Source organism: Platichthys flesus, chromosome 23 (assembly GCF_949316205.1).
Source record: "Platichthys flesus chromosome 23, fPlaFle2.1, whole genome shotgun sequence".
In the NCBI taxonomy this organism is placed as follows: Eukaryota; Metazoa; Chordata; class Actinopteri; order Pleuronectiformes; family Pleuronectidae; genus Platichthys; species Platichthys flesus.
The window spans coordinates 1,395,509-1,421,344 of NC_084967.1; the positions used below are offsets into that span (position 1 = coordinate 1,395,509).

At 41.4% G+C, this 25,836-nt stretch overlaps 1 protein-coding gene across 6 annotated transcripts in view; it reads right to left on the reverse strand.

Moving 5' to 3' along the window:
* LOC133948743 (pleckstrin homology domain-containing family A member 5-like) overlaps positions 1 to 25,836 on the reverse strand; it is a 197,891-nt gene that overhangs the window by 143,565 nt on the left and 28,490 nt on the right. Inside the window, exon 4 of one of the 6 annotated variants that reach the window (XM_062382717.1) lies at positions 3,749 to 4,263. The exons of the other annotated variants lie outside the window; for them this stretch is intronic. Coding sequence (XP_062238701.1) covers positions 4,056 to 4,263 — 208 coding nt within the window. The 3' untranslated portion in view covers positions 3,749 to 4,055. Of the gene's footprint in view, positions 1 to 3,748; positions 4,264 to 25,836 lie in introns of those variants that run through there. 6 annotated transcript variants of the gene reach the window in all.

Genomic DNA, 25,836 nt, shown 5'->3' on the forward strand with positions numbered 1-25,836 from the left:
TGTCTAAGTGACGTTTGTTCTCTAAAACCTGCACATTTATTATGAATCTATTTTGATTTACTTTTGTAAATGTAATTTTTTGTTTTATTAGGTTGCAGTTGGAGCAGTATATGAGACTTAGTCTGTTATTCTCAGTAAAGTTAAATCGAAAAGGAGAAAAAATGAACAGAAATGAAGCTGTTTATAATCAGTGCAATAGTACAAAAAAGTGATAGAACAAAAAAGACAATGGTATTTATGATAGTCTACATTATTATAATAAAGTAGTAGAAGAGTTAACAGTTTAGTAATCGTATAATAATTGTGATAAAACTATGAATAGTATAATGTAAGAAAGATATTATGTGGTCTATATCATTGTGCAAGTATAAAAAGGTCTAACAATATAAGGCAGATGAAATGATACAGAGTATAAATCAAAAATAATCGATAGCTGGTAGAGGTCCCCAGAGATATCTTGTGATAGTATATAATAATGGGGGGAGGGGGTGTATGTGATTAATGGGAAAAAGCGTTTAAGGAAGGAGGCAGCTTTGAGGGGGGAGCTGTTCCAGACCCTAATGGCAGTGGGAGGGGTCCTTCATGATGGAAGAGACTCAGTGGATACAGAATGTCCTGGATGGAGGAGAGAGAGAGACAGAGAGAGAGAGAGAGAGAGAGAGAGAGACCCCCATATCCTCTCAGCTGTTCTCACTATGTGTTGCAGGGTATTGCGTTCGGATGCTCTGCAACTCCCAAACCACAGGGTGATGCAAGATTTGTGCTTGTCTCTGGGTTTTTATGAATCTGCTTCATAAATGTGCAGAGATGAGAGGAAGCAGTGGAGAAACTGTGTGGGGGGGGTTCTGAGTTCAGTCAGAGGCTGAGCTGGAAAAAAAACACTGTGGCTCACCAGCAGAACGTTGTCAATCGTGCAAATGACAGTTAGCTCACAGCCACTGTGAACAGTTGTAGGTTATAGTGCACTGACAATGGTAGGGTGATTACACAAGATAAAAAGTCACAGGATCTGGCAGTTGACTGTATTGGCACATTTCGAGCCACACCCTGCTGCTCTGAAGGTGTGATGAACATTGTATGGTGAGAAAACTTGTACAACCTTTCATTTTGCAGGGGATGACAATGAAAGAGGTTCTGTCTGAACTCTGTATCTCAGTTCACTATGTTTTCAACATATCACTTTACAAATTTACAACAGCCAACATCGCTGTGACCACACACACAAACACACACACGCACGCACACAAACGCACGCATGCACGCACGCACACACGCAACAGGCTCCTTGACTTCCAGTAGAGGAAGAGGCAGTGTAATCAAATAGCATTCAGTGCCAAAAAGCTCTTTCCTGTAATTATCCCCTTGAACTCAAGCCAGAAGTGTGACAGTCTGTGTGTGTGTGTGTGTGTGTGTGTGTGTGTGTGTGTGTGTGTGTGTGTGTGTGTGTCTGAAAGAGGATATTTATGAGAGAACAGGTGGGTTAGAGCGTGACTTCTTTACTCAACATAAGGACACAACAGACAAAGATTCTACTACACGTATAATACACCTGCACACTCGCACACACATGCACACATAGACAAGCTCACAATAACAAATCCGGTGACACTTTCTATGACAGAACATTCAAAAGCCTATTTGTGCGTGCGTGTGTGTGTGTGTGTGTGTGTATGGGTGTGTGTATGTGTGTTTGTAGTTTGTGTGTGTCAGCAGCAGGCTGTCTGTCTCTCTAGGCATGCTGATGAGATGTGCGAGCAGAAGAGCGGTGTGTTGGGAGCTGCTGCTGTGTTTGCCTGACTTAGGGAGGAGATACACACACAGACACACAGACTCACACAAACAAACACACACACACACACACACATCACATTGTGCCACACAACAAAGCTCTTTTGCAATAGTGTTTATGTCGTATTCTGTGATCGTATCTCTGACTCTGACATATTGTCTTATGAAATGTGTGTGTGTGTGTGTGTGTGTGTGTGTGTGTGATTGTCAGCATCTTGGGTCCAATGTGATGGTAAGGCAAAATAAACCTATTTTCTGTAACTCTGCTCCATGTTGAGATTGCAGCAACTCATATCTGCAGATTTATCAGCTTCACATAAATGCTGCCAATCTCCTGTTCTACCACATCCCACTGGATTCACATCTGGTGGCTGAGTACGTCACTGAAGTTCACTGGACTCCCTTTCATGTTCATAACACCAGTTTGAGACTTTTAATTTGTCAGATACAGCATTACTCTGGTGAAATTAGCCTTTAGAAGATAATCAAGTGTATACATAGGAGTATGAACCTGACATGATGGATTGAAAGCCTAAAGTTTGTCAAGTAGACATTCTTCACATCATCCCACACCATGATCACCAGCAGCCTGTTGACAGAGGGCGGGTTGGCTTAATGGATTCTTCCTGTTGACTTCAGATTCTGATTCATCATGATCGGCAGCCTGAGCAGAAATACCACACGCCATGTTTTTTCCGTCTTCGTCGGTGCAGGATGGGTGAGTCTGTGTCGCTGCAGCTTCACAAAACCACTTTGCTTTATTTCTAACATGCAGTTTTCACATGAAGTACATCCACTAAAGGGTTTCCAGGCTATTCTAGTAAAGATCTCTGTCAACTCGAAGACTTTATAGACAACCAAATTGCATCACAGCCAATGTCGAGTCAGGAGTGAGAGAGGTAAACTTTGATTACTAAACTACCATGTTTATGGTTTTATGGTATAATTTTATGGTCAAAAATAATTAAAATTAGAACGGCTTAGTGACAACTGTGCTGATTCGCACTGTTGCCTAAAATTGAGCTATCACAGAGACGCAGAATGTTTTTGTACATGGTTGTAGTGGCCCACTGTTGTTGAAAAAAAAATAATGGTCTTGGAAATGACTTTAAATAGTCAGTTCAAAACTGTTCCATTCCACGCAATTGTTTCTATCCCAAGCTACTTTACCTTGTAAAGTCAGGACTGCAGCTGGGGGATATGGCCAAAAATTCATACCAGTTGTTGGCCTTAATCACATTATTATAGTTTTTTAAGTTTTAAGCCTAATATCTGCTCTTCAGGGGAAGCAGTACTTTTAAACACTTCTTTATGACCAGATAATGACAGACACTTGCCAAATGCTTTAAAATCTGAGGTCAATCAATTACGTGTTATACCTCCTCCTCACTGTGCTTTCACAATCCATGAGCAGTGTATTGATCTATATTTAACTATATTTAAATATTGCTATTGATGAAACTTATATTGTGATAATTATCTATATTGTTGTGACTTTAAAATATTATAGAAAAGCACATGTGAGGTAATTTCCTAACAGGACCAATAAAGCTTTTCAACTAACGTGTAATCCAGTGTTAATCGGTGTTTAATGAGATGGTGAACATAAAAACATAAAAAAGACTGTTTGTGTTACTGTTGTTATAGAGCAGAGGTAGCTGGTAAAGAGTTATTTGGTTTAAGACTATTTCTTCAACTTTTTCACCTGTATAGGATAAGAGAAGATATAGGGCAGGACATGAAACAAGAAAGAGAGAGGGGTATGAGCAGCACTTTTTCTATCCCACATCACTCACATACTGTCAGCAAAGCCATCAGGAGCAGGTTGGGGCCTCGGTATGTTGCCCATGGACTCCAAGCGGAATGAGGGAGACGGGTGATGAGTCACAACTGAAGGCAGGTGCCTTACTGTTATTTATATTTTAAAATATAAGGAAATTAAATAACATGTAGGTTTTTTAGATACTTGCAGAGGACATCACATCTTAACTGTATTTTATCTCACAAGCAGTTTAACCATAAATTGTAAATCTAAACTTTGTAGTGAGTGTCTCAGGATCATCAGGTATACTGCAGCTCGGCTCAATTTATTATAGTCTTGTCGATTATTCTAATTGGTAATAATGTTGTAGACTAAATAAAAAGGTAGGTCTGGCATCTCTGTTTTTCCTTTGTGTCATCCTGAAAAGGAGGGCTGCTATGCTGGTTATATAATCGGTAGTCCACCTCTCAATCAACTCTGACATGCATCCATCCATTTTCTTGTGCTAATCCACGGTTGTGTCAAGGTGGCAGGTGCCTAAGTCAGGTATTCCATATATCCATCTCCCCAGCAACACGGTTCCTCCTGGGGGATCGTGCAGCATTCTCAGGATGTGATGTATAATCCCTCCATTGAGCTCTGGGTTGATGTCTTTGTCTCTGTCTGAGTTTCTCCTACAATCGCAGCAAGGAGGGTGAAGAAACAGTGGCATCCTGGGAAAAAGGGAGGAGCAGAGAGGTCTGCTTATATATCCTGGGTGATATAATAGCTGCTTGAAAGGGTCTTGTGTATTGAGAGGCCAACATTTCAACTGACCCGAGAGAATCTCACCTAAACTCTACACGTGAGATAAGCAAGATTCAGCAACGTTCATTAACAGTCACAGAGCTTCAAGAAACACTGAGTCTGGCCTCTGGCTTCTATGCACATGGAGTGAGATCCCCACACTGGTGTTCAATTAAAATTCATTCATTGGAAGTGAACAAATTGAACATAATGTTCCCCAGATCGTTATGGGCACACACACGCACGCACACACAAATAGACACACACATATTTACCTGTGGGCCCGATTCACATCTGTTACTGTCTGATGCTGCATCATTAATTCACATAAATACACACATAAGTCCCGAAAATGTATTCTCTTTATAAAACCGTCCAACACACACACACACACACACACACACACACACACACACACACACACACACACACACACACACACACACACACACACACACACACACACACACACACACACACACACACACACACACACACACACACACACACACACACACACACACACACACACACACACACACACACACACACACTCCAGACATGTGTATCTACACTCCTCGTTAATAGAACCTAGTTAGACAGCAGTGAGGTCAAATCCTGCAGACACTTGGACCCGAGTGTGTGTTGAGATTTTTGAAAACTAAGCCTTTCATTCTAAAACACTATAGGCATCAAAGGGACAAAAGTGTCTGCTGCTAAAAGAGTAACATTTAGCTGTTTTCTACTGACAGTGAGAGACGAGAACTTCCAATTTGTAGTGCAATTGCATTTGCCTGTTAGAAATGATTTGATCGAAGTAAGGTCATGAATCAACTAGGGCTGCAACAGCTTATCAAATTAAACGATTATAATCGATTCTTAAAAAATATTTGGCAACTAATTTAATCATCGATTATTCATGTCTGTTATAATTTACACACTTGTGTCAACATTGAAAAATGGCGGAGACGAACGGCGCTCATGATACAGCGGAGACAAGTCTCTCAAATTGTGAGAACAACAACATCATGGTGGTATCAAACTGAGGAGGAAACACTGCTTTTGCTTCTTCCTCATCTTCTTCGTCTCGGTTTATTGATGATTGTTAGCAACATAAGGTCCATACCCCAGTGATGTTGTGCTGATGATAATGTGAAATCAGCTTAACAAAGGTTTTCTTTGAGGCTTTAACGTAAAATGTTCACACACTTCAAACGAGAGAGAGAGAGAGCGAGCGAGAGAGAGAGAGGGAGAGGGAGAGAGAGAGAGGGAGAGAGAGAGAGAGAGAGAGAGAGAGAGCAGCTTTGGTTGAGAGACCCAACGGCCGAATGAAAGGGGAGCGCGAGGTAATATTCTCAAGTTTTTTTTGTTTTTGTTTTTCCTTACTCTTGTGAGGGTTAAGGACAGAGGATGTTACATCTTGTTAAGCCCTAAGAGACAAATTGTAACATTATATATATATATATATATATATATATATATATATATATATATATAGAAGTAACAATCTTTAAAGCTTTGGGTTGATTCAGGCTTTGATAAAACTGCTTTATCAGCTGCAACTGAATTGAAATGAAAGCAGAAATACTAAGAAATCAAGCCCACGTTCACGCTCCGTTTTCCTGAAGTTCTAACGTTTACTTGTTTTGATCTTTATTGATCTAGGGATGGCTGACTCAGCATTAATCCAGTTTTTCCTGCAGACATATTCCGCCTAGGAGCTGCTTAAGACTTGTGCAGCTGCCAGAGGTCAAGTGTCTTGCTTCTGTCTACCTGTCCCGCGTGTCTCTCGCTCCATGTAAGGCTGTTAGTCTGTGGAGACATGACAGCTTTAATGGACTGCATATACACACAGGGAGCAGTGTTTTGAGTAAGCGAGAAAGGAGACCGCAGGCAGGGAAACAGTGAGGCCGGCCCACTTGGTTTGAGGGAATTAAAGTTAAATTGAAAAGCTTTTAACTGAATGAATACTGTAAGTCCCCTATCAGTCAGTGAAATATAGATGTCAATACCTAGCAAACAGGCAGCTGACAGGGCAGCGAGTGAGCACTGGGGATAATTGGAGACCAACACACTTGTTCTTGAGGCTGTTGGAGAAGGGCTTTGTTTCCACTGTTTGTTTTCCACTGACTGTGTGAGCCTGACAGACATCTGACAATGCCACTGCATTTTTCTCTGTGTTTCAACTCTTCTTCACTTCTTTTTCTTCAGAAGCAGGACGCGGTGCCTACTTTTAGTGCAAAGCACATCAAAGCATATTTACTTGTTCTTATCCACAAAGGATAAAGGCTGTAGGGACCTTACCAATTTTTATTTTATTTCAGCTACATCCAATACTACAAGGAATCCATCTCAAAATTACAATAAAAGCATGTGCAAAGATACACCGGACCTCTAAAGCACATAGCCTAAACAGGCAGGCACACACACACACACACACACATACACACACAGTGTATGGTGGAGGTTGACAAATAGCTTGAGGAACGCACTCACCGACCCCATTTGAAGGTCACAGGGAGGTGGGCTGTAGCCAATCCCAGCTGACATTAGGCGAGAGGCAGAGTACACCAATGGATCACAGGATCAACATACAGAGACAAACAACCATTCTTTCTCACACCTACATTTATCTCTCTATATTTTTTTGGATTACGGGAGGAAGCAGGAATACCCTAAGAAAAGCCAAACACAGGGGGAACATGCAATCTTCACACTATCGGCACTGGACAGGCTGGGATTCAAACTGGGACACACTCTTGCTGTGATGCAACGGTGTTATTAACCACTTTACCACCATCCCACATATTGTATCCGTATCCCTCTGATAGTGCCATAATGAAAGAGGTCTTACAGCCCATGATGTGTATCATACTGAACAACATAATTGCAGCTCCATGGCTTAATTGCCAAATTAACACAGCTATAATCTTCTTCTAATCGTCTTCTTCTATCTTTTTTAGAGGCTTGGTGTTTTGGGGAATTTATGCTCTGCTTAGTGACACCAGCGACACATAGTTATACCAGGTTAATCAGGTTAAAACCGCATTTGGATCAAATCGGGGTATGAAACGTGTTTAGATGCAAATTGTAAATAAGTCTGATAAGTAATAACTGGGTTTAGCTGCCATGTGCTCCACAAGGAATGTTGTATGTTGTTGTTTGGTTTGGGCCAGAATCCCTATGGACTTAGAAAATACAAGGATGCAATGGCAGGAGTCTTTAGTCCTGTGAAGGTCACACAGAGGTGGGCCATTCAAAGTCCACAGTATTACTCTCTAATTTCAAAGGTTTAACTTCTGGCTTCATATTTGTCAAGTCAGTAAGTTTTTAACTCACACGCTTCAAATGAGTTGACATCATTTCTTTTTTTTTTTAAAATAGCGCCAGATCTCAACACAAATCATTTAATGTTACCTTTCCTCTAAAACAGGTCTATAGCTTTGCTCTTTTATTAGACAAACTAAATAGCCTTATGTCATTCGCCTTATTTATACGACGGCATGTTATTTCCGTCTCTACATGGTCGCGTGTTTCGATTTCTCCTCTGCTCTCTGTTTCGCGGAGGGCGGAGTTACATCCCGATGCGCACACACGAACACAAAGACACGTGCACACACACACAGGTGAGCACACTCCCACCAGCGGACACCCCCCCTTAGCATCTGCCCCGCCTAAGTTCACCGGCCCCATCCCCCGAGCATCCCCCCCCACAAAGTTGTAAACCTAGGGGAAACACTGAATGTTCAAATAAAACATGAACATCAATGTTCTACGAAACTTAGTGTTGCAGCGCTGAGCCCTGCTTTAACCTGAAGAAAAGATTCAAACCAATTCAATTTTATTTGTATAATTCTAAATCTTAACAGTTACTTTACATATTAAGGTTATTATTGGTGTTAACAGTTCCCACAATGAGCAAGCACTAATCGTAACAACGTGGCAATATGATGACTATAATGACAAGCAGAAGTGAAGGCCTCCTAGTTGAAACGGTCAGAGCAGGCCACACTGGTGGATTTAAACTATCACGCAGTTCACATTTCTCCACATTGTGGTCTGACCTTAAACAGACAACGTCTAGACTATTGTTGTGAGCAATCCACTTCCTAACAAGATAACCCAGTCATTCTCATTCAGGCTGGCTTCTCAACAAGATAATGGACTTCTTTTATATCTCAATAAAACCTTCAATGAACTTAAGGAGAGAGGGTTCATGACACCTAAACTTAATTTCCTCCCTTGAATTCATTCCTTCCTCTTGTCCTGGAAGTTGGTGTTTGTAGGGAGTGAGGAGGAAGAGAGGGAGGCCCTCGCATGAAGTCATCTGCCTCACCAATACAAACACATTTGTGTACTTGTGTCCAACAGAGGCGTATCTGTCTGACAGCCAGACACATGAGGGAATGCAAGCGGAGTAACTGGTTCGCCCGTCAGCTTTTTATTTACAGTGAGTTTACATTCTACAGCACACTGGAGCTGAGGTGTCTTTCCAGAACAGCTGCAGAAACCCTATATTTGTTCAAAGCAGATGTTAATTAATGCGGGTTCTTTTTTTTTGGTCTCATATAATAGATAAAAGACAGACTTGAGGATTAAAGTCCAGATGTAAGATGTCAGTGGTGCAGAGGTGTAACTCCAACCTTCGACACAGCATCCCAATCCTCACCCGACAACCAGACTCCATGACACAAACCAATGTCAGAAATTACATCTGTTAAGTTACACACGGAGCTTCTCTTTCCAGCTTCTCCTTCCTCTTCTCCATCCCTATCCCCCTTCCCCGGAATCCCTTTGCTTTATCACCCGCAGATCCAGGGCCTCTGTGGCCGCACCATGGATTACGGTTTGTGGATCGCGCACCGGGGGTCGCGGTGTTGGATCCAGTGTGGCGGATTCTGAGTCATGTGGGCTGATCGTGGTGCTGGTGGCGGACCCTGTGTCGCGTTGGCATTGGGCACGGGCGGTGGACCAGGACCGCAGTGGTGGCTTGTGATGGGTCCTCCTGGTGGGCGGCGGTGGACGGTGACTGAGGACTGAAGTGGCGTCTGGTCTGGATGGTGGATCGTGGTCTAGATGGTTGCTGAGCATGGACTGTGCTTCATCAATGCTGCTAGAGACTTTGATTATTGATGATGTTCTCCTGCACGTGGCATTTATTGCACTTCTGTCCGTCCTGGGAGAGGGATCCCTCACATGTGGCTCTCTCTGAGGTTTCTACATATTTTTACCCTGTTAAAAAGGGTTTTTTGTAGTTTTTCCTTACTCTTGCTGAGGGTTAAGGACAGAGGATGTCACACCCTGTTAAAGCCCTATGAGATGAATTGTAATTTGTGAATATGGGCTATACAAATAAAATTTGATTGATTTGATTGATTAAGTGGTGCTGTAAATCTGTCAGGAAATTAAATGAATGAAAGAGCTATATCCACCTTATGTATAATGTAAATATAAAAAAACTAGCCCAACGTTGACCCTGATTGTCGATTTGAATTTATCTTGGTTTGTGGTCCGTGCATATACTTAGACATTTTGCTTCTGACATGGTCCAAAGGTCATTATTGTGTCCTAACACTGAAATTGTGATACAAAAAAATATATATACTGTATATATATTTTTCAGTTCAAAGGTTAATGTAAAACAAAAATGTTATTATTCTATTTAAAGTTGGGGCAAGCTGTATTATTAGGTTAACATTAGTTGGACCTCAAAGAAATATTTCTACTCCTTGTTTTCTTGGCCTAGCATGAGAGGATGTTTGTGATTCAACACCTAGTAGAAGGGTACTCAGGAGATTGTATATCTCCACCAAGGCCCAACAGGCCCACTTTTATTTAAATTTTTATTTGGAGATGCACCAAATCACACAAGTCCCCAAAACATTCCTGATTTTCTAAGTCCAGAAAGATACTAAACAAATCTACGAAAATAGCCTCTTTCACAACGGTAAAGGTCATTTTAGCACGACGCATTATCAGCATGGAGTACTTGTGTCTTTCCTAATCAACTGCTGATGTCCGTATTGAAAATAGATGAAGCTTGTCCTTGTCTTTCTTCGTAGTCCTTGTGTTTCCTCCACAGGGAACCACTAGTTAAGCTGACCAATGAGGAGAGAGCAGGAGGCTGCTCTCTTCTGTGTGCATCCATTAAAATAGTGACGCCCGTGCAAGTAAGAAGATGTGATTGAATCATAACATGATATTTTAAATGGGACAGCAGGCTTAAAATGGTTATAATTATTATACTACGACACAAAACACTACTAACAGGGAGGGAAAAACTTAGAACCGCCAGAGAGGGCGACACTTGAGGGATCCCCCTCCCAGGAAGAACAGACAGGCATTTCTTAACTAATTTCAATACAAATATGCCTCTAGCAACAGATATTGGCTGCAACCTGCAAACACATCTGGAGCAGCATCTTCCTATACTGCTGTGGTTTCTTCCACCAATGTGGCTTAACTTTAAAAACCAATGTAGCAGCTCTTCGGCAAACAAAACAAAGATTTCTGCCCCCGCATGCACCAGGTCTGAGCACCTGGGCAGAAACCCGTCATGGTCAAAGGGCACAACACAACCTGCATCAAAACAAATCAGGAAACAGGCAGATACATAAAAACTGAGTGTCTTACCTGGAGAGGAGGCGTGATGAAGGGACATGGAAAGAAGAGACAGAAAGAAAATCTGTTAGCACAATGTTAAACAGACTCGAACATGGAGCGAGTACACTGTATTGTATGTCAACATCCCTAGACCCGTTCCACTAACAATGCAAAGACTTGCATAAAAGAAATGTGACATTATGTTGGTAGTTTGTTTCTGAGAAGAAAGACAGACGGACAGAAAGAGAATTAAGAGTCTGAACCCATGTTCATTATAACAAATCAGTTAACGTTATACATTGCCATCAGGCTGCTAGCATATGATAGGATAATTATCATGCATATTCTGAAACTGGAGAAAAAAAAGGCTCTGATTGGTTGAAACTCTGTTTGGAAGCTTGAAATCAAATAAAATGGTGTAGCATAATTGTTTAACATTTTTTTTTGAGTTATTGTTCTTCAAAACTTACAGCAGTTCTCTGACACATTTTCAGAGTTCCAGATTTGTCTATGTTCTCCCAGTTCATCACTTTGTTTTGCAGGTTTGAAACCATGTAAATCTGGTGCATTTAAGTTGGAAACAAATTAATGTTGAAACTTCAGTTTTAAAAGGCTGCACCTTTGTTTTGAATCTTTTCTCGGACAGTAGAAAACTAGTTGATGTTAGCATCCTCACAAGCAAAGTTTTTTTAAACTGAGTAGCGTTTTTGACACCGAAAATGTGTTTTGAGCGAACAAGCCTGCTGAGCTGTAGTGCAGGTAGACTTGTTCACACTAGCAGTCTGCACCTGTTTCTAATCTTTGTCTCTACACCAAGCTAAGCAGCTCCCATCATTCTGCCGATCAATCGCTCAACAAGAAAGACTTTAAGTGCTTCTTTAATCTTTTGGTTTGGATTCAATGTCCCTCCCTTTGTTGGCTCATGGATAGTTTGGAATGCTAAAATGTTTTTCTGCTAATGCTTCTGTTAAGACACTAATTCCACACACACCAAACCCACATGCTTGCTGAAGAAAGAACTAGATTAGGTTTTACTCTTCATCGTTTTACATATTCTCCTGCTGCAGTACTACACGGTCGTTTTGTACTCCGCCTACAGACACTTGAGTGAATCTAAGCTAAAGGGGGCCTACTTCATGACAAACACATCCAAAGTGTTTTTTTGCTGTATGTCTGAGGTTGTGCGTCAGCTCCTGGCTCAACATGCACTTCAGAGGAGATGCTTGGCAGAGACAAGGCCAAACAGGGCCAAGATTGTCTTTATACACTGTAAACAGCAAAGCAACAGTAAACACGTCACAATAAAGCAGAAAATATGGCATGTGCCAAATCTTCCACCATATATTATATATATATATATATAAATTATATATCATTGTGTGCAATGTCAATACGCAAAAGGGCTGAGCAGATTAAGGAAGAGAGACTAGTAATGAGTGGAGCATGCTTCAGAGGGAGAGCACAGCCAGGTTTCTGTGGATGATGGGTGTATTATTCAGCGGCTCTTCAAACCGAAGCTCGTTTCAAATGACTGAACACACGCCACTCTTCTCTTCTCCTCTTCTGAATCATCTGTCGTCTCCTCATTTGCTCCCAAACCTGATCCCAGACATGATTTGTGACATGGGCAATTTCCTCCTTCTTTTTGCACTGCATTGATCTGGACTATCTGAACCGTATTCTAACAATTACATTTAACTTAATTTCCACCGATACTGGCTGGACATTAACTGGGCCATTCTCACAATGAATGCACGCTGTAAGTTGTTATGCCTTATTATTATGCATGCAGTTATGTAACAGCAGATTTTTGTTTTGTATGCTAAAATTTGTAAAGAAGCTAACAGCTATAGCTAGATAGTGAATAATGGTAGAGTAAAAACAACCATATTTGCCTCTGAGATCTAATGGAGTAGATGTATAAAGTAACATGAAATTGCAACACAGTAATGTAGTCCCTTAAATTTGTATACAGTTATTGAGTAAATGTCCTTAGTTAGATCCTATCAGAATCAGAATCCTTTTTATTGCCAAGTATGATTGCACATACAGGAAATTGCTAGTGTTATCTTTGTTTAAACACAAAATATATTTTTATCTAACAGATTCATGTACATCGATTTATCAATTCCAAACAATGTACAGCCATTCATTAAATGGTCAAAGTTTTTTGTTGCTTATTCCACCAAACTTTTTCTTGTGGCTCTAATTCTCTACCAGTCCCTGCAGTGGTCTCCCTGAGGTGACCGAGGAGGCTGCATTTCCCCCTGCGCTGCTGTAAATGGCCTATTTCACGAACATGGACTGCAGATTTGTGCCCGCAAATTAAATAATTCAAGAACACAGATTACTATTTAATGTGCAGAAGTTATTAAACTGGAGAGCGATAATTATCCATTTGTGTGCATCCAAGTTCAAAACAGACACCATCAATTTCTAATCTGGAAAACTCTCGGACCGAGCCTCCAGCTTCCTTCGAACTTCCACAAATGCGTGACAGCTCCTTAAACAGCGGCTCCTCCCGCCCTCCTCACCTCTGTGCTCTTCCCACCTGCACCGCTTTTGTGTCACTGCCCACTTGCAGATTTAGCACCTTACATAAAGTCATTAGTGCAGGTGCTTCATTTGCGCGAACTGTGTTTACATCTTGTCCCTGCGTCTCTTCATCCCACGGTTTCCCTCCTACTCGCAGATTTACCCTCTTATGTAAAGTCATCAGTAACGTGGGTCCCTTTTGACAATATTTAGACGCCCACGTACGAGTTCTGCCTGAGAGGAATATGTAGTACTAGCGGGTGAACACAAAGCAGCGGGGAGGAGGAGGAGGATAAGGATGTGTGCAGCAGGACAGATTACAATGGAGAGACTGGGGATTCACTGAGAGAGATGACGAGAGAAAGATAGAGGAAGAGAGGGCGTTGACACTAAGCTGACAGGGAAGAACATTATCAGGCTGGGACACAGGCAGATTTCTACCGCTGAGCTGGAGCGCTCTCCCTTTTCTTCATCATCTCCATTTCTTCTCTTCCTATTATTACCCCCCTTTTCTGACGCTCTTCTCCATTTCTCTCATAATGCAGCCTTATAAGTAAACAAGTGTCTGCAGGATATATCTGTGATTTTAATCATGCAATTGCTGCGCCCTTGACAAGTTTCCCCTCTGGAGACATCATGTTCTGTTCTAGCTTGCTGTTTGACCACAAACGGATTCTCCTTGGTACTACAAAAAAGAGTCAGGGTGTTATGTCATTATCGATTTTCAGCAAGGTCAAATAACAATGAGAGAAAATCTTGTTTCTTACTTTTCCTAATCATTTATTTTGTTGTTCCAAAAATCCCACTCCTTTTCAGCCAAAAATGTTACATCATTGCATGATTCGGACGACACTTTGCAACAAATCGTATTCTGGAAGCGAAGACACCACATCAATGTTACCTCAATCTGTCACGTTCATTCCAGAGACTCTGATCTAACACAAAACAAGAAGATTGCAGCTAAGAGCCAGGGTAATTCTGTCTTCAACGTGATTCGGGTAAGAAAAGTCTGACACTGACAAGATAATAATACTTTGTAAAAGCTGCCAGAGACCAATCAAATTAACAGCCTTAAAAACTCCATTGACCTCTTTTAGCACCTATGCAAGAATCATGTCAAACCATGCGGAGCGACAACATACATCTGCAAACACAAGGACATAATTTACACATTGAGAAAAGGTTTGAGTAATGACGTTTCGTGGTCTGGAAATGAAATGGGCCCTTTTGGTCTCATCCCACAGTGAAGATACAATCTTATTTTATCATTCTATATAAAAAATTGCCTATCAATGTTTACGTCAATGAAAACAAAACAAAGACTCTAGTAATTGAGGCAATATGTTTAGACTCTAGGTATGAGCCTGCTTTGGACTGTCCTATGAATATGGTACACTTAAATATGTAACTTCCTTTCATTTTGATGCAAAATGTATCACATGCAGGGTAAAAAAGTCACCCTTGTCTCGAAGGCTCCTCAGATCTTTGTATCCTGTTGCAGTCACACTGATGGAGGAGGAGAGCTTTGCTGTGTTTATTCAGTTTGGGGATGCTAATGAGTGCAATGCTCGCCAACATTTGTTTTTCACCTTGTTGCTGAGAGGCAGATCTGTTCCCCCCGTGGACCGAGGAAACACAGACCGAGCTGCTAAAGAACAGCTGCACAGGGACCAACTTGTTAAAAGTTGGCCCAGGGGCATGTCAGATTTCACGGTGAGAAAAAGAAAATGCCCCAATTTCAATTCATGAAGATGATTTTTCCGACAGTGTTCATTTGTTAAGCGGGAGTTTGGAGAGGGAGGAATAATATTGAAAAAGGCGCTCCGGATGATGTAGTTTGGTGGTAACAATACTTTATTTAATATTAGAGAAAATGTTTTGTCATCTCCAAGCTATCTGTCGAATACACATTTTCATATAAACTGGACAAAGACAAACAAATGCATATACTTGTGCATGGTTGAAAAATGTACATGATCAGTAATGGGAGTTTAAAATGTCACAATTTATCTCATGTAATCAGTGAATATGTTCTTAGAGAGAGAGAGAGAGAGAGAGAGAGAGAGAGAGAGAGAGAGAGAGAGAGAGAGAGAGAGAGAGAGAGAGAGAGAGAGAGAGAGAGAGAGAGAGAGAGAGAGAGAGAGAGAGAGAGAGAGAGAGAGAGAGACTGGACGGGACCATAAAATGTCTGAGGAGCCATTCTCAGACATTAAAGGAGCACGCCAGCACTATCGGATCCAGACTTTCTTCTGAGTTTATTACATGTGCACAACGCAGGTGAAGATTCTCCTGTCAGACGCGTTCACAACAACGCAAGAAACTCGCCGAGCGTTCAGTCGAAGGATGACGCAGCAGTCAGAGGCAGGACGTCATGTATAAATTCCACGGCAGAGAAAAGCTGCTATTGGGTGATAGCAGTTAAAGTGAAGACCCTCATTGGCATAATGAATTCCCTACCTAACATAAACTGAATTCTAACTCTGGCTCCGAAAAGCAAGTTTCATCCCTCAAACAACCCTTTGAAAAAGACGACCCTGCTTTCCCCAAAATAACCTCGCTCTGTAATGTGTATGCTCAAAATGGTGCCCACAAATTACACTCACACACACACACACATACACACACACACACACATACAAAGACTGTCAACATGGTGCTACCTTTTAAGGCCACAACACTATTACACTGGACCTCATGATTGACAGCTGAGATTGACTCTGGGAGTCGGCAGACAGCTACTTCGCAGAGTTTCACTCCAAACATGTATCGCCAATCGTCATATACAGTCATTGGTTAGAGTAGATACCCATGATGTCGAATACATCCCTTTACCCAATACCAACTTTTTCAATCATGGGGGGAAGTATTGTTGGACCCACAATGCCGTATTACTATGATTGGGCATCTGCTGTCCAGGGTAGCTTTTTTTAGTAAACAGCATGGATTTTTCTGATTCAGATTTTCTGATTCCTTGTGGTACAGAACCTGCAGGTCCTTGCACTTTGTCACTGAGGTTATGCTTGTTAAACAGAAATGAATGTACATGTGGACAGAAATATTTCTTTCCCAGCAGCAGAGGAGAAGCAGAGAATTCCACTCCATTCTAAGTCAGCCATGGAGTGTGTGAATGTAGTTAATCTATGCAGAGATGAGATATGACAAGATTTTAAATGATCTGTCAAAGATTATGAATAAATTAGTGTGTCTTAATAAAATAGTGAATATTAAAGCAAGAAACATAATGGCTCTGGAGTACTGAGTTCTCTGTGCGTGTGTGTCCATGTGGAATTACCAGTTTTGCCACTTAAATCATGACTACACTTCGTTTCCATGACCTTACCCTCTTAAATCGAAATGCAGTGTATGTACGTGTGTGATGGATATTTTATGCACCGAGAACACTATAGATCAAGTGTTATTAAATCCAGTTAACTTGACCCAATCATAGCCTGCTTGATGACAAAAGCCGTATTATTTAGGAAAGGTTTGTGTACTCTGCAGGCTGACATACGCCAATCCAGCTGGTAGTAGCACCTCAATATTTGTACAGCATGTTGCTCTCTCTGCTGCTGTGTTGCGTGTTTAGACTGACAAACAACTTGTTCAGTTTATAACAAACCATGAATGTTACATGAAGAAGAAACACAAAGCACCCACATTGTAAAATAGAAAATAAAAGCACTGAACTGGTGAAGCCAGATCAACCTGATGGTGGTCACCTAACACCTGGTGTTGCAGGGTTCCAACCTTTGTGCGGCTCATCAGCCAGCATGTAAGTGCACTTAAGTAAGAGTGGGGCCGCAGTTCCAATGAAGACGGTCACAAATCTTCACTGTGCTGTGTGTGTGAATCTCATTCCTTTGCGCCAATTTGAAAAAAACCCTCAGTGAGTCACACTGATTCACTGGGTGACATGTTCCTTCATCATCGTGAACACAAACACCATCCTGCTGCCAAAAATAACCACCACAGTCAAAATGTGGATTAGTGCAGGATCGAAAAAAACAGTTACCCCTTTCCTCCTGTGTGAGTAACATTAGACATAAACTACAGTCCCCAGCTGTTTTACTGAGCAATTAAAAAAAGAAAACTGTGTGTTTGTGAAGATGTAAACCTTTAGACCAGTGGTTCTCAACCTTTTTTCAGTGACGTACCCCCTTTGAAGAAAAAATTCTGCCGAGTACCCCCTGACCAGCGCAAAGCATTTTTGGTTGAAAGAAAGATGTAATGTGATTTATTAATCCTTGTAACTAGACACATTCAAATTTAAAACTTCATCAATTTCCATAACATTGCTCATTTGTAGTGGTCTCTCTTGAACTATTTGGAAATAAAAAGATGTAAAAATAACTAAAGACTTTTATTATTATCTCAATATAAACAAAGATTTGTGCACATCAAATAATTATCAACTTAAAGTGACCTCTTTTGGGATCATAATAAAGACATGTTCTCAAACTGAACTCATGAACTTAATTATAGCTAAACACTTCTTCCCAAAAAATTAATCATTAACTTAGTTTTAAATAAAAGATTAGCTCAAAACATATTTTTTTTATATTTATCATCTTAAAATATCTTCTTTAAGGATCGAAAAGAATACTGACAGGTAGCTTGTTTCCGTTTGCTTCTGGGAGGCTTTTTGCATCGTGTCTTGAGATGACCTGAATTCAGAAAGTTTCCTCTTAAAAAACTCAGGTGGCTTAGCAACATGACTTTCATGTTTTGTCTGGAGATACCGCTGAAGATGTGGTGGCTTAATGCCACTGTTGGCTAATCTCTCCCCACAGAAACAAACAAAAAGTGTAAATAACCCAATCTATGTTAGTGTTAATATTGGTGAAGTGTCTTTCTGTTATTTTAATGTGAAATATTTGTTCGCTTTAAGTTCATACAATTTAATTTCCGCTTTTGTATTACAGGCTTTTATTTTGAAAGGGTACCGGTAGAGACGCGGACTTCTTGTTATGAATCATTAACTTCACAACGGAAAACTTTTACGTATTAGTACCCCTTCGAAAAGGCACAAGCTCTCACGGTGTTGTTTAGGGAAGGCTTTCTGCTCTGGTTTCGCCTTCTTTGGCGCTTGTCCCTCCGTGTTTCAGCAGTATTGCTGCTGCACTTCAACTCGACTCCATTGTTGAAGTTTTCAAGGCAGGTGATGACAGGCGATGACAGTTGGCGTGTGCCAGGTTGGGTCAAACCATCGGTATGGGGGAGATTCTGTTTTTTTAGGATAATTAAATTGAAAAGCCTACTGAATATACAAATTTAGTTCATAAACTTACACTTATATTATATTGAATATTTGTTAAATAACAATTTTTCAAGGATTTTTGAATGGATGCTAATTTTAAATATAAAAAAAAATAATCCCAAGTACCCCCTGGAGTACCTTCAAGTACCCCCAGGGGTACGCGTACCCCCATTTGAGAATCACTGCTTTAGACTATGGTGATTCAGGATGGTTATTACTACACATGCTGCCCACAACACTCAGGTTCTGTATTTTGAATTGGCTGCAGCAGATTACAACTCTGCTACTGCAGCTATGGCGAGATACGATCAGCTCAACAATTAGAATAAGAAATAAATAATCAAATGAGTTTTCCAATATCCTAAGCTCTACATGTCTGTTTTAATCAATTCATCTTGTTCCTTACTAGAGAGGAGCTCAATAAATGTAGGCAATAAGGAATGACCTTTAGCTAAATGTTTTTCAGTTTCTGTGGTTACCTTATTCAAGGGCAGGGTTTTTTCTGGCTTCCTCCCACACTCCAAAGACATGCAGGTTAACTGTAGGTTTGAATGTCAGTGTGAATGGTGTCTCTGTATGTTGGCACTTTGATGGACTGGCGACCTGTCCATGTACCTCTCGCCCACTAGATGAATGATTGAATGAATAATTGGATGGCTGGATGGATGCCTGGATAGATGGATGGATGGATGGATGGATGGATGGATGGACGGACGGATCAACACGCCTGCCATGTTTTGTCAAAAGAATTCGCACTGAATGGCCAGTTCAAGTTGTGGAATTCACCGTCTCTCCATCTCTTTAATCTTTTTATCGCACGTACAAATTCTTCCACATTTTCAAACAACTTATCTTGAGATGCTTAAATTGCTCAGAACAACAAATATATATATTTTCCTCTGTATCCTTATCCCCGAAAATTCCAGCTTTGTGTTTTGTCCAAAGAAAAACAAGCTCTCCATCAGGCAAAAACTTATTTTCACTCTATTCCAGGTATTGCCTGCCCAGTAGAGCAGAAATGTCATTGACATAAACAGTATATGTGCAGCAGTGGCAGTGTGTGTGTTCTAGCCCACGTCCAAACACTTGGACCAGTATCTGCTGAGTCCAGAGGGAGAGCTGCGGCCCGACACTGGGCTGCTAACTTCATTTGATTTATGGCTTTAGTCTGCACCAGGGGAACACTGCAGCGGGAAACACACTCTGTAACACTCGCTCTACATCATCCACTTAGGGCGCGTGTGTGTGTGTGTGCGTGAGTATGTAAATGTATATGGTTGTATCCAGAGACAAACTGGAAGCAGAGGAAAAACTTCTGTGCTGTGACAGTGAACCTGTACTGACCACTTCAGCCGCTCAATTCAACAGCTGCATTTCTAAACAGTCCCCCCACACACACAAACAGAGGACTGACGGATTTCCACAAGCCTGTTTGTGCTGCCATCTCCTGCTTTTAAATTCATAATCATAAACCAAGCATAAGCCTCCTATTGACTCCCGAGCAGCGGGCTCACATAGAACATCCTATTCATGTTATCCATTTGTTTGTTTTGCACACACACACACAAGCATAAGCATTCACACAATGAAAGGGGGATTGGTGGGCCTGAGCTTTGCTCTTCAAACCCAGATTGAGAACATTAGTGGAGTGAGAAAGGCCTGGCAGCTGCCACTGTGGATTGAGAGACTTTCATAAACTTGGCATTGAACGGCTCAGATCCGCTCCATCACTGTAATCCTGGGCAGGCTCAGTAGTAGATTACCTATTCATCCGCCCTGTAGCCTGATGGGAGACGAGCCTGGTGGAGAGAAGAGGGAAGGCAGCGTACCATCTCTGGTGCACAGGGGAGCTGTGGAGAAGCCTGCAGGCCAAATGCTGCACCATGCTGGTTGTAAACTTAAAACACTCTGGAGAAGGGCCAGTGCTGGCCCTCAACCCAACATGACAGTGATTTCCAGCATAATGTTCTGCTATTTTCAGAAAATAGCAGAACATTATCAGCGTTGTCATTTCAAAAGGAAGTCAGTTATGAGAGATGGCGTTATAAGAAACATTTTACTTAAAATAGGAAGCTTGTGGTTTTGTGAACAGCTGTGTGATTAATGTTGGAATGGTTAAATCCTAAGATCACCACCGATACATAAATAATGGAGCGAATGCAAATTTCTGAGTGAGACGCTCCGCAGTCTCGACAGACTTTATACTAGGAGGCCAGACGGAGAAAGTCCTTAAAATTCCAGGAGAAGCCGATGGGAGAAAACAGCAGGGGAAATCTCCCGGTGAAAAAGTGGGGTCATCCACAATAAAGACACAGACGAAGATGTCAAGAGAGCTTGTGATGATAAGAGCTGACGATGGGGTTGGGGTGCTGTAGAATAAATCTTGTGATATCTGCAGCGGACTTAATATGTTAACACGTCTGTGCAGAGAGCCTCCCCAGCCTCCTATGTTGTGCATGTGTCAAAGGTAATCTGTGGGTAAACCCTGTAGCCAATACTTCATATTTTACCCGGTGGTTATGTCTGAAAACGGCTTTTGTCTCTAAGTAGCGGCTCTTTCGTATAAATCAAACTGGAGATGTGGGTCCCAGTGATTGGTTGACCATCCGAGCCTCGCTGCTCCCGGGCATAAAGTTTGTCTAATCCCTCTGACAGAAGCAAAGCGCTGGCAGCACCCAGTGTTTTATTATTTTCCTCCTCTCCCTCCATCTATCTGGAGAGGGGCAGCGCAAGCAGATGGCAGAGAAAGCACAGCCACAGCCAACACAGCATAAAAGTCCACCTTTCTCTCCAAGCCAGTGGGCATTAATCACACTATGCCTTGCACCAGCTTGTCCTGCGACCACTCAGCCTCTGTGTGAGAGCATAGCACCACACTGTAACACTCTGCAGGGTGCTAACACACACACGCACGTACGCACACACGCACACAGAGGCGGGAGGAGAAGGGGAGCCAGATGGGGCATTTAGGGAATTACTGCGAGCAAGTTAGAAAGAATTTACTAATGAATGTGTGTATGGGTGTGTGTGCGACTGGGTTTGGGAGAGAGGCAGAAGTGTTTGACACACTTGACAACCAGCCAACTTCAATAACTTTGTTATCTGCTGGTATTTGGGCCCAGCCACAACACTTGTAAATCTTGGGAATGAACCTCTGTGTCTTGTGAGGAGCTATAATACTTGTTTCTGTCATCTGGTTCCTATTTCCTAAACATTTGATGCTGTCCTTGAGAAGTATTTATTTCCAATATGAATTGGGTTGTAAATAAATGTGTTATTTGTATTAGTAATCTAGTGAGAGTATTATCAATTACCTTTTCCTTACATGATACGCTTTTCTCCATATACTCACATGATACGGGTACTGATTCTATACTGTGATTTATTGCTCTTCCAAAAACCATGCAAATCAAGAGTCAATTGTGGTGAGGATCTGCCCCTGTTTGGGAGTTTTGAAAGACTTGTCTTTGTGAAATCTTGTGTTTGGACTATTTTTTTCTGTTGTTTGGACATGATTTACTTCCTGTCTTTCCACTGTCTGCCCCACCCTGTTGAGTGTTCAATTATCCCGGCCTCCCTTGTGTATTTAAGCTTCTGTGCTCTCTGCCACCCTCCTTTGTCATTTCTTCTGTTCACATCCCTGTTTTTTTCCATCTGCTTCAGTTTTTCCTCCCTGCTGTTTTCTTAGTTTCCTGCTTTCTTTCCTTTGGCTGTTTACAGTTTTTTGTGATTTAGACATTCAGTTTGCCTGACATCAGCCCTCTAATGCTGTGTCAAAGCAAAGACGCAAATAGACACAAATGTTGCATTATTCACATCATTCGGATCGCTCGTTTCAAATAAAAATTTTGAACTTGAGCCAAAGATTTGCACAACGCAATGTCACGAAAACTAATCCGCGTTGAGAATGAACGTCACCAGAGACAGGTCCTTGGAGCAATCCCAGCTAGCAGGTCATCAGCCTGGCCACTGGTCAGCCTCAAGCAGCACAGGAAAAGGCAGTCAGGCATACACAGCTCCTGGGGGAGACTGTAAAAGTCCCTGAGCTGTGCGCCTCTGGATGGTCTTGTTGACCCGAACATGACAGCGCTGGCTTCTCCGGTGTTTCATCATCAGGTACGATGCAGCAATTATAGTCACTTCAGCCAAAAGTCTCCTCTTTTCCGGAGAAGGGGTGAATAAGCGTAGGTTGTGTTTATTCACATTGCTCATGTGAGTACTACAAGTAAACACAAACGAACCGGCGGACAAACTAACAGGTCCCAAAAACTAGTCTGCTTTAGTAATGTAAATACCTTTATTCTCTACCAGCCTCGACCTTCTTGGGTGCTGTAAACACTTAACCTTACTGTTTTAGTTTCAGCAGCATCATTGTCTGGGCGCACATATGCTAATGAAAAATCGGTCATAAGAATCACTAGGCTAATATAGAAGTCTTCTGGTTTACAATTTGACCTTGCTCCCAGCTGTTCAACAGAAGCAACAAGGCTCCTTCACAAATTCTCCGTCTGAATGAGGTTTCAGTTTCTCAGGAAACACCATAACACTTGCAGGCATATCTTTGTCTTTATCAGAATGTGCGTGAAAGCTGCTTGTTGGACCAAACTCAGCTGAAGACCATTAACTTTATCTAAGAGCACCTTGTTATTCATCCAGTTGAGCTGCATTTTTCAGCTGTATTGATGCTGACATTGGCCTTTCTCATCACTCCAACCATTTCTCCAGCTAGACACAATGACTGGATGTTTGTAAGTGATTCCTTCACCCTGACAGTGATGTGACAGCCAGAAGTGACCATCCTCAAGGACACATTGATGGACTGTTTTAATTGTAGGTGTCATAAGATGTGCTTTTTTTAAATTGTATTTCAGAGTTTAATAATAATAAATTGCCTGGCAGGCCTGAAGGCTGAATATTCCCTGCCCTTGACCAAATCATTTAAAACTAATGGTGTCACTAACTTCTATGGTGAAGCCCACTTTTACAAAATGACCTACATTATTACACTACATACACAACATTCAAACTAAGCTAGTTTGGAAGATGCACTGGTGGGAGATGCCAAAGAGCTTTAGTACATTATTCTTCAATGCAACTGGGAGCCAAACTCCTATAAAGTGACCTTTAACATCAAGTTGAAACAGTTAATGTTGAATCTTTAGCTTCTGTTTGCAATCAGACACATATGTGCCACAATTATAAGCTCTGTGATTGGATGTTTCTTATCGACATGTTCTTTGCTAAGGTTCACGTAGGATCACATTTGTGTGTTTGATGAAAAGACGATTCAATAAGGAGAATCTCCTGCCGTTTACCTAACACTGTCTATATTGAGTGAGACTTTTACGGCTGATATGTTACTCTACTACCTTTGTTACTGTGATGTTTATGCTGGTCATTAGAATAGATGTCACATCTGTAAATGTTTGCAGCTATATATCGTATGTCAGCAAGTATACAACTGCATAAATACCCATAAATGCATCCAAAAAAAATGCAAACCATTACGATCCCAGCAAACACTGACAAGGCCTCATGCATTGGGCCCGTGGTGACAGCAGCCAGTTGGTTGATTCAGAACATTTTCTTCCCCGCGATGTTACACACGCTCCTGCTGTCACACTGTCTGGTTCAGAGCCCCAATGACACATGACTATGACAGCATCAGAGGTGACACAGCTCAGACCCACCATCATCTTCACACACACATGTATTATGGTCTAAATGTGGTCATTACTGCCAGAGTGAACAGAGGTCTGCTGACTAATCTGGGAAGGCATGCATTCGTGCTTTCCCTGGCATGTAAACTCGTTAGTTGTCTGCCTACAGGTGTGTGCAAGTCTTTGCATGACTGTATAAAGTACTTTCGAAGACAACACATAGTGTGGGAACCCTGACTCCTGTTTGGGGTGTCAATTTACGATCAGCATTTGCGGCCTCATATTTTTCGTTTACGTTACTGTTTCCATCATCTAAGTCACTGGAAATGGATCACTTAGTGACTGCGAGATAAGGCCCAATCCTTATCTCAGAATGCCTTGCGAATCACTGGCAAGCACGGAGAGAGACCCACAAAAGCAGTATTTTCTCCATTAATAAGAATTAAAAAATTACGATAATAACTGTAATTTCTTAGCGCCTCTGGGATGCAAATACAAATATTTTCTAATCCCAAATTGAGTGTTTTTGAATGCTAACATTTGCTAATCTGCACTAAAGTCAACGATAATGTTATAGTTTTTACTTTAGTTAGGTCTGTATTACACTTCAATTAAATTTGTATGGCACTGAATTACAGCATACTTTATCTCTAGGTGTTTGAGTAAGGCCGAGATCTTTCGATATTATGGAGAAACTCAACAGTTGCCGCAATGAGCAAACACTTTTACGACTGACTCAACCAAATCTACAGCCCAGAATCCTGATCTGTCTCTTGTCCTGACTCGTTCCCATCGACACAACCGCTCTCACTCTGCGAGTCATCCTCAACCAGCCCTGACTGCCACGCCCACCACACCTGTTATTCATGGGCTCTGTCTGCAATCACCCACGCATTGACTAACCCTGATTTTCTTATATAGGGTCTTCTATATAGTGCACTATTTAAAAAAGCTCTTCAGGAAAAGAAAAATACACTTTTGGACACATCGACCATTTTCTTGCCGCCAGCAGTGACGTCATTGTCGCAAGATTGTGACGTAAAAAAACTTCTGCCAATGGAAACTTCCACAATGCATTTTAAATATTTATTTTACACTGAGTAGTACAGTTCAGGTAAAAAAAAACACGTTAAATGACAATCTTTAAAAGTAGAAATTAACTTGCAAGTTCAATACATGATGATATATATTGCTCGGTTATTGACCATTGTTGAACACAAATTATTCATGCTGAATTATGGGAAACAATGAATGTGCTATATAAGGAAAGCTAAAATTCCCTGAACATTTGGGTAACACTACAAAATGGCAAACTCACTATATAGAGATTAACAAGGGATTTCAGACAGAGCCAAATACTTTTTACGCATACCCTCTGCCCACACAAAAAAAGTGAGTCATTCTATTCTCTGCGTTCATGTTTCCCTGTGAGTTTCTGGACTTTG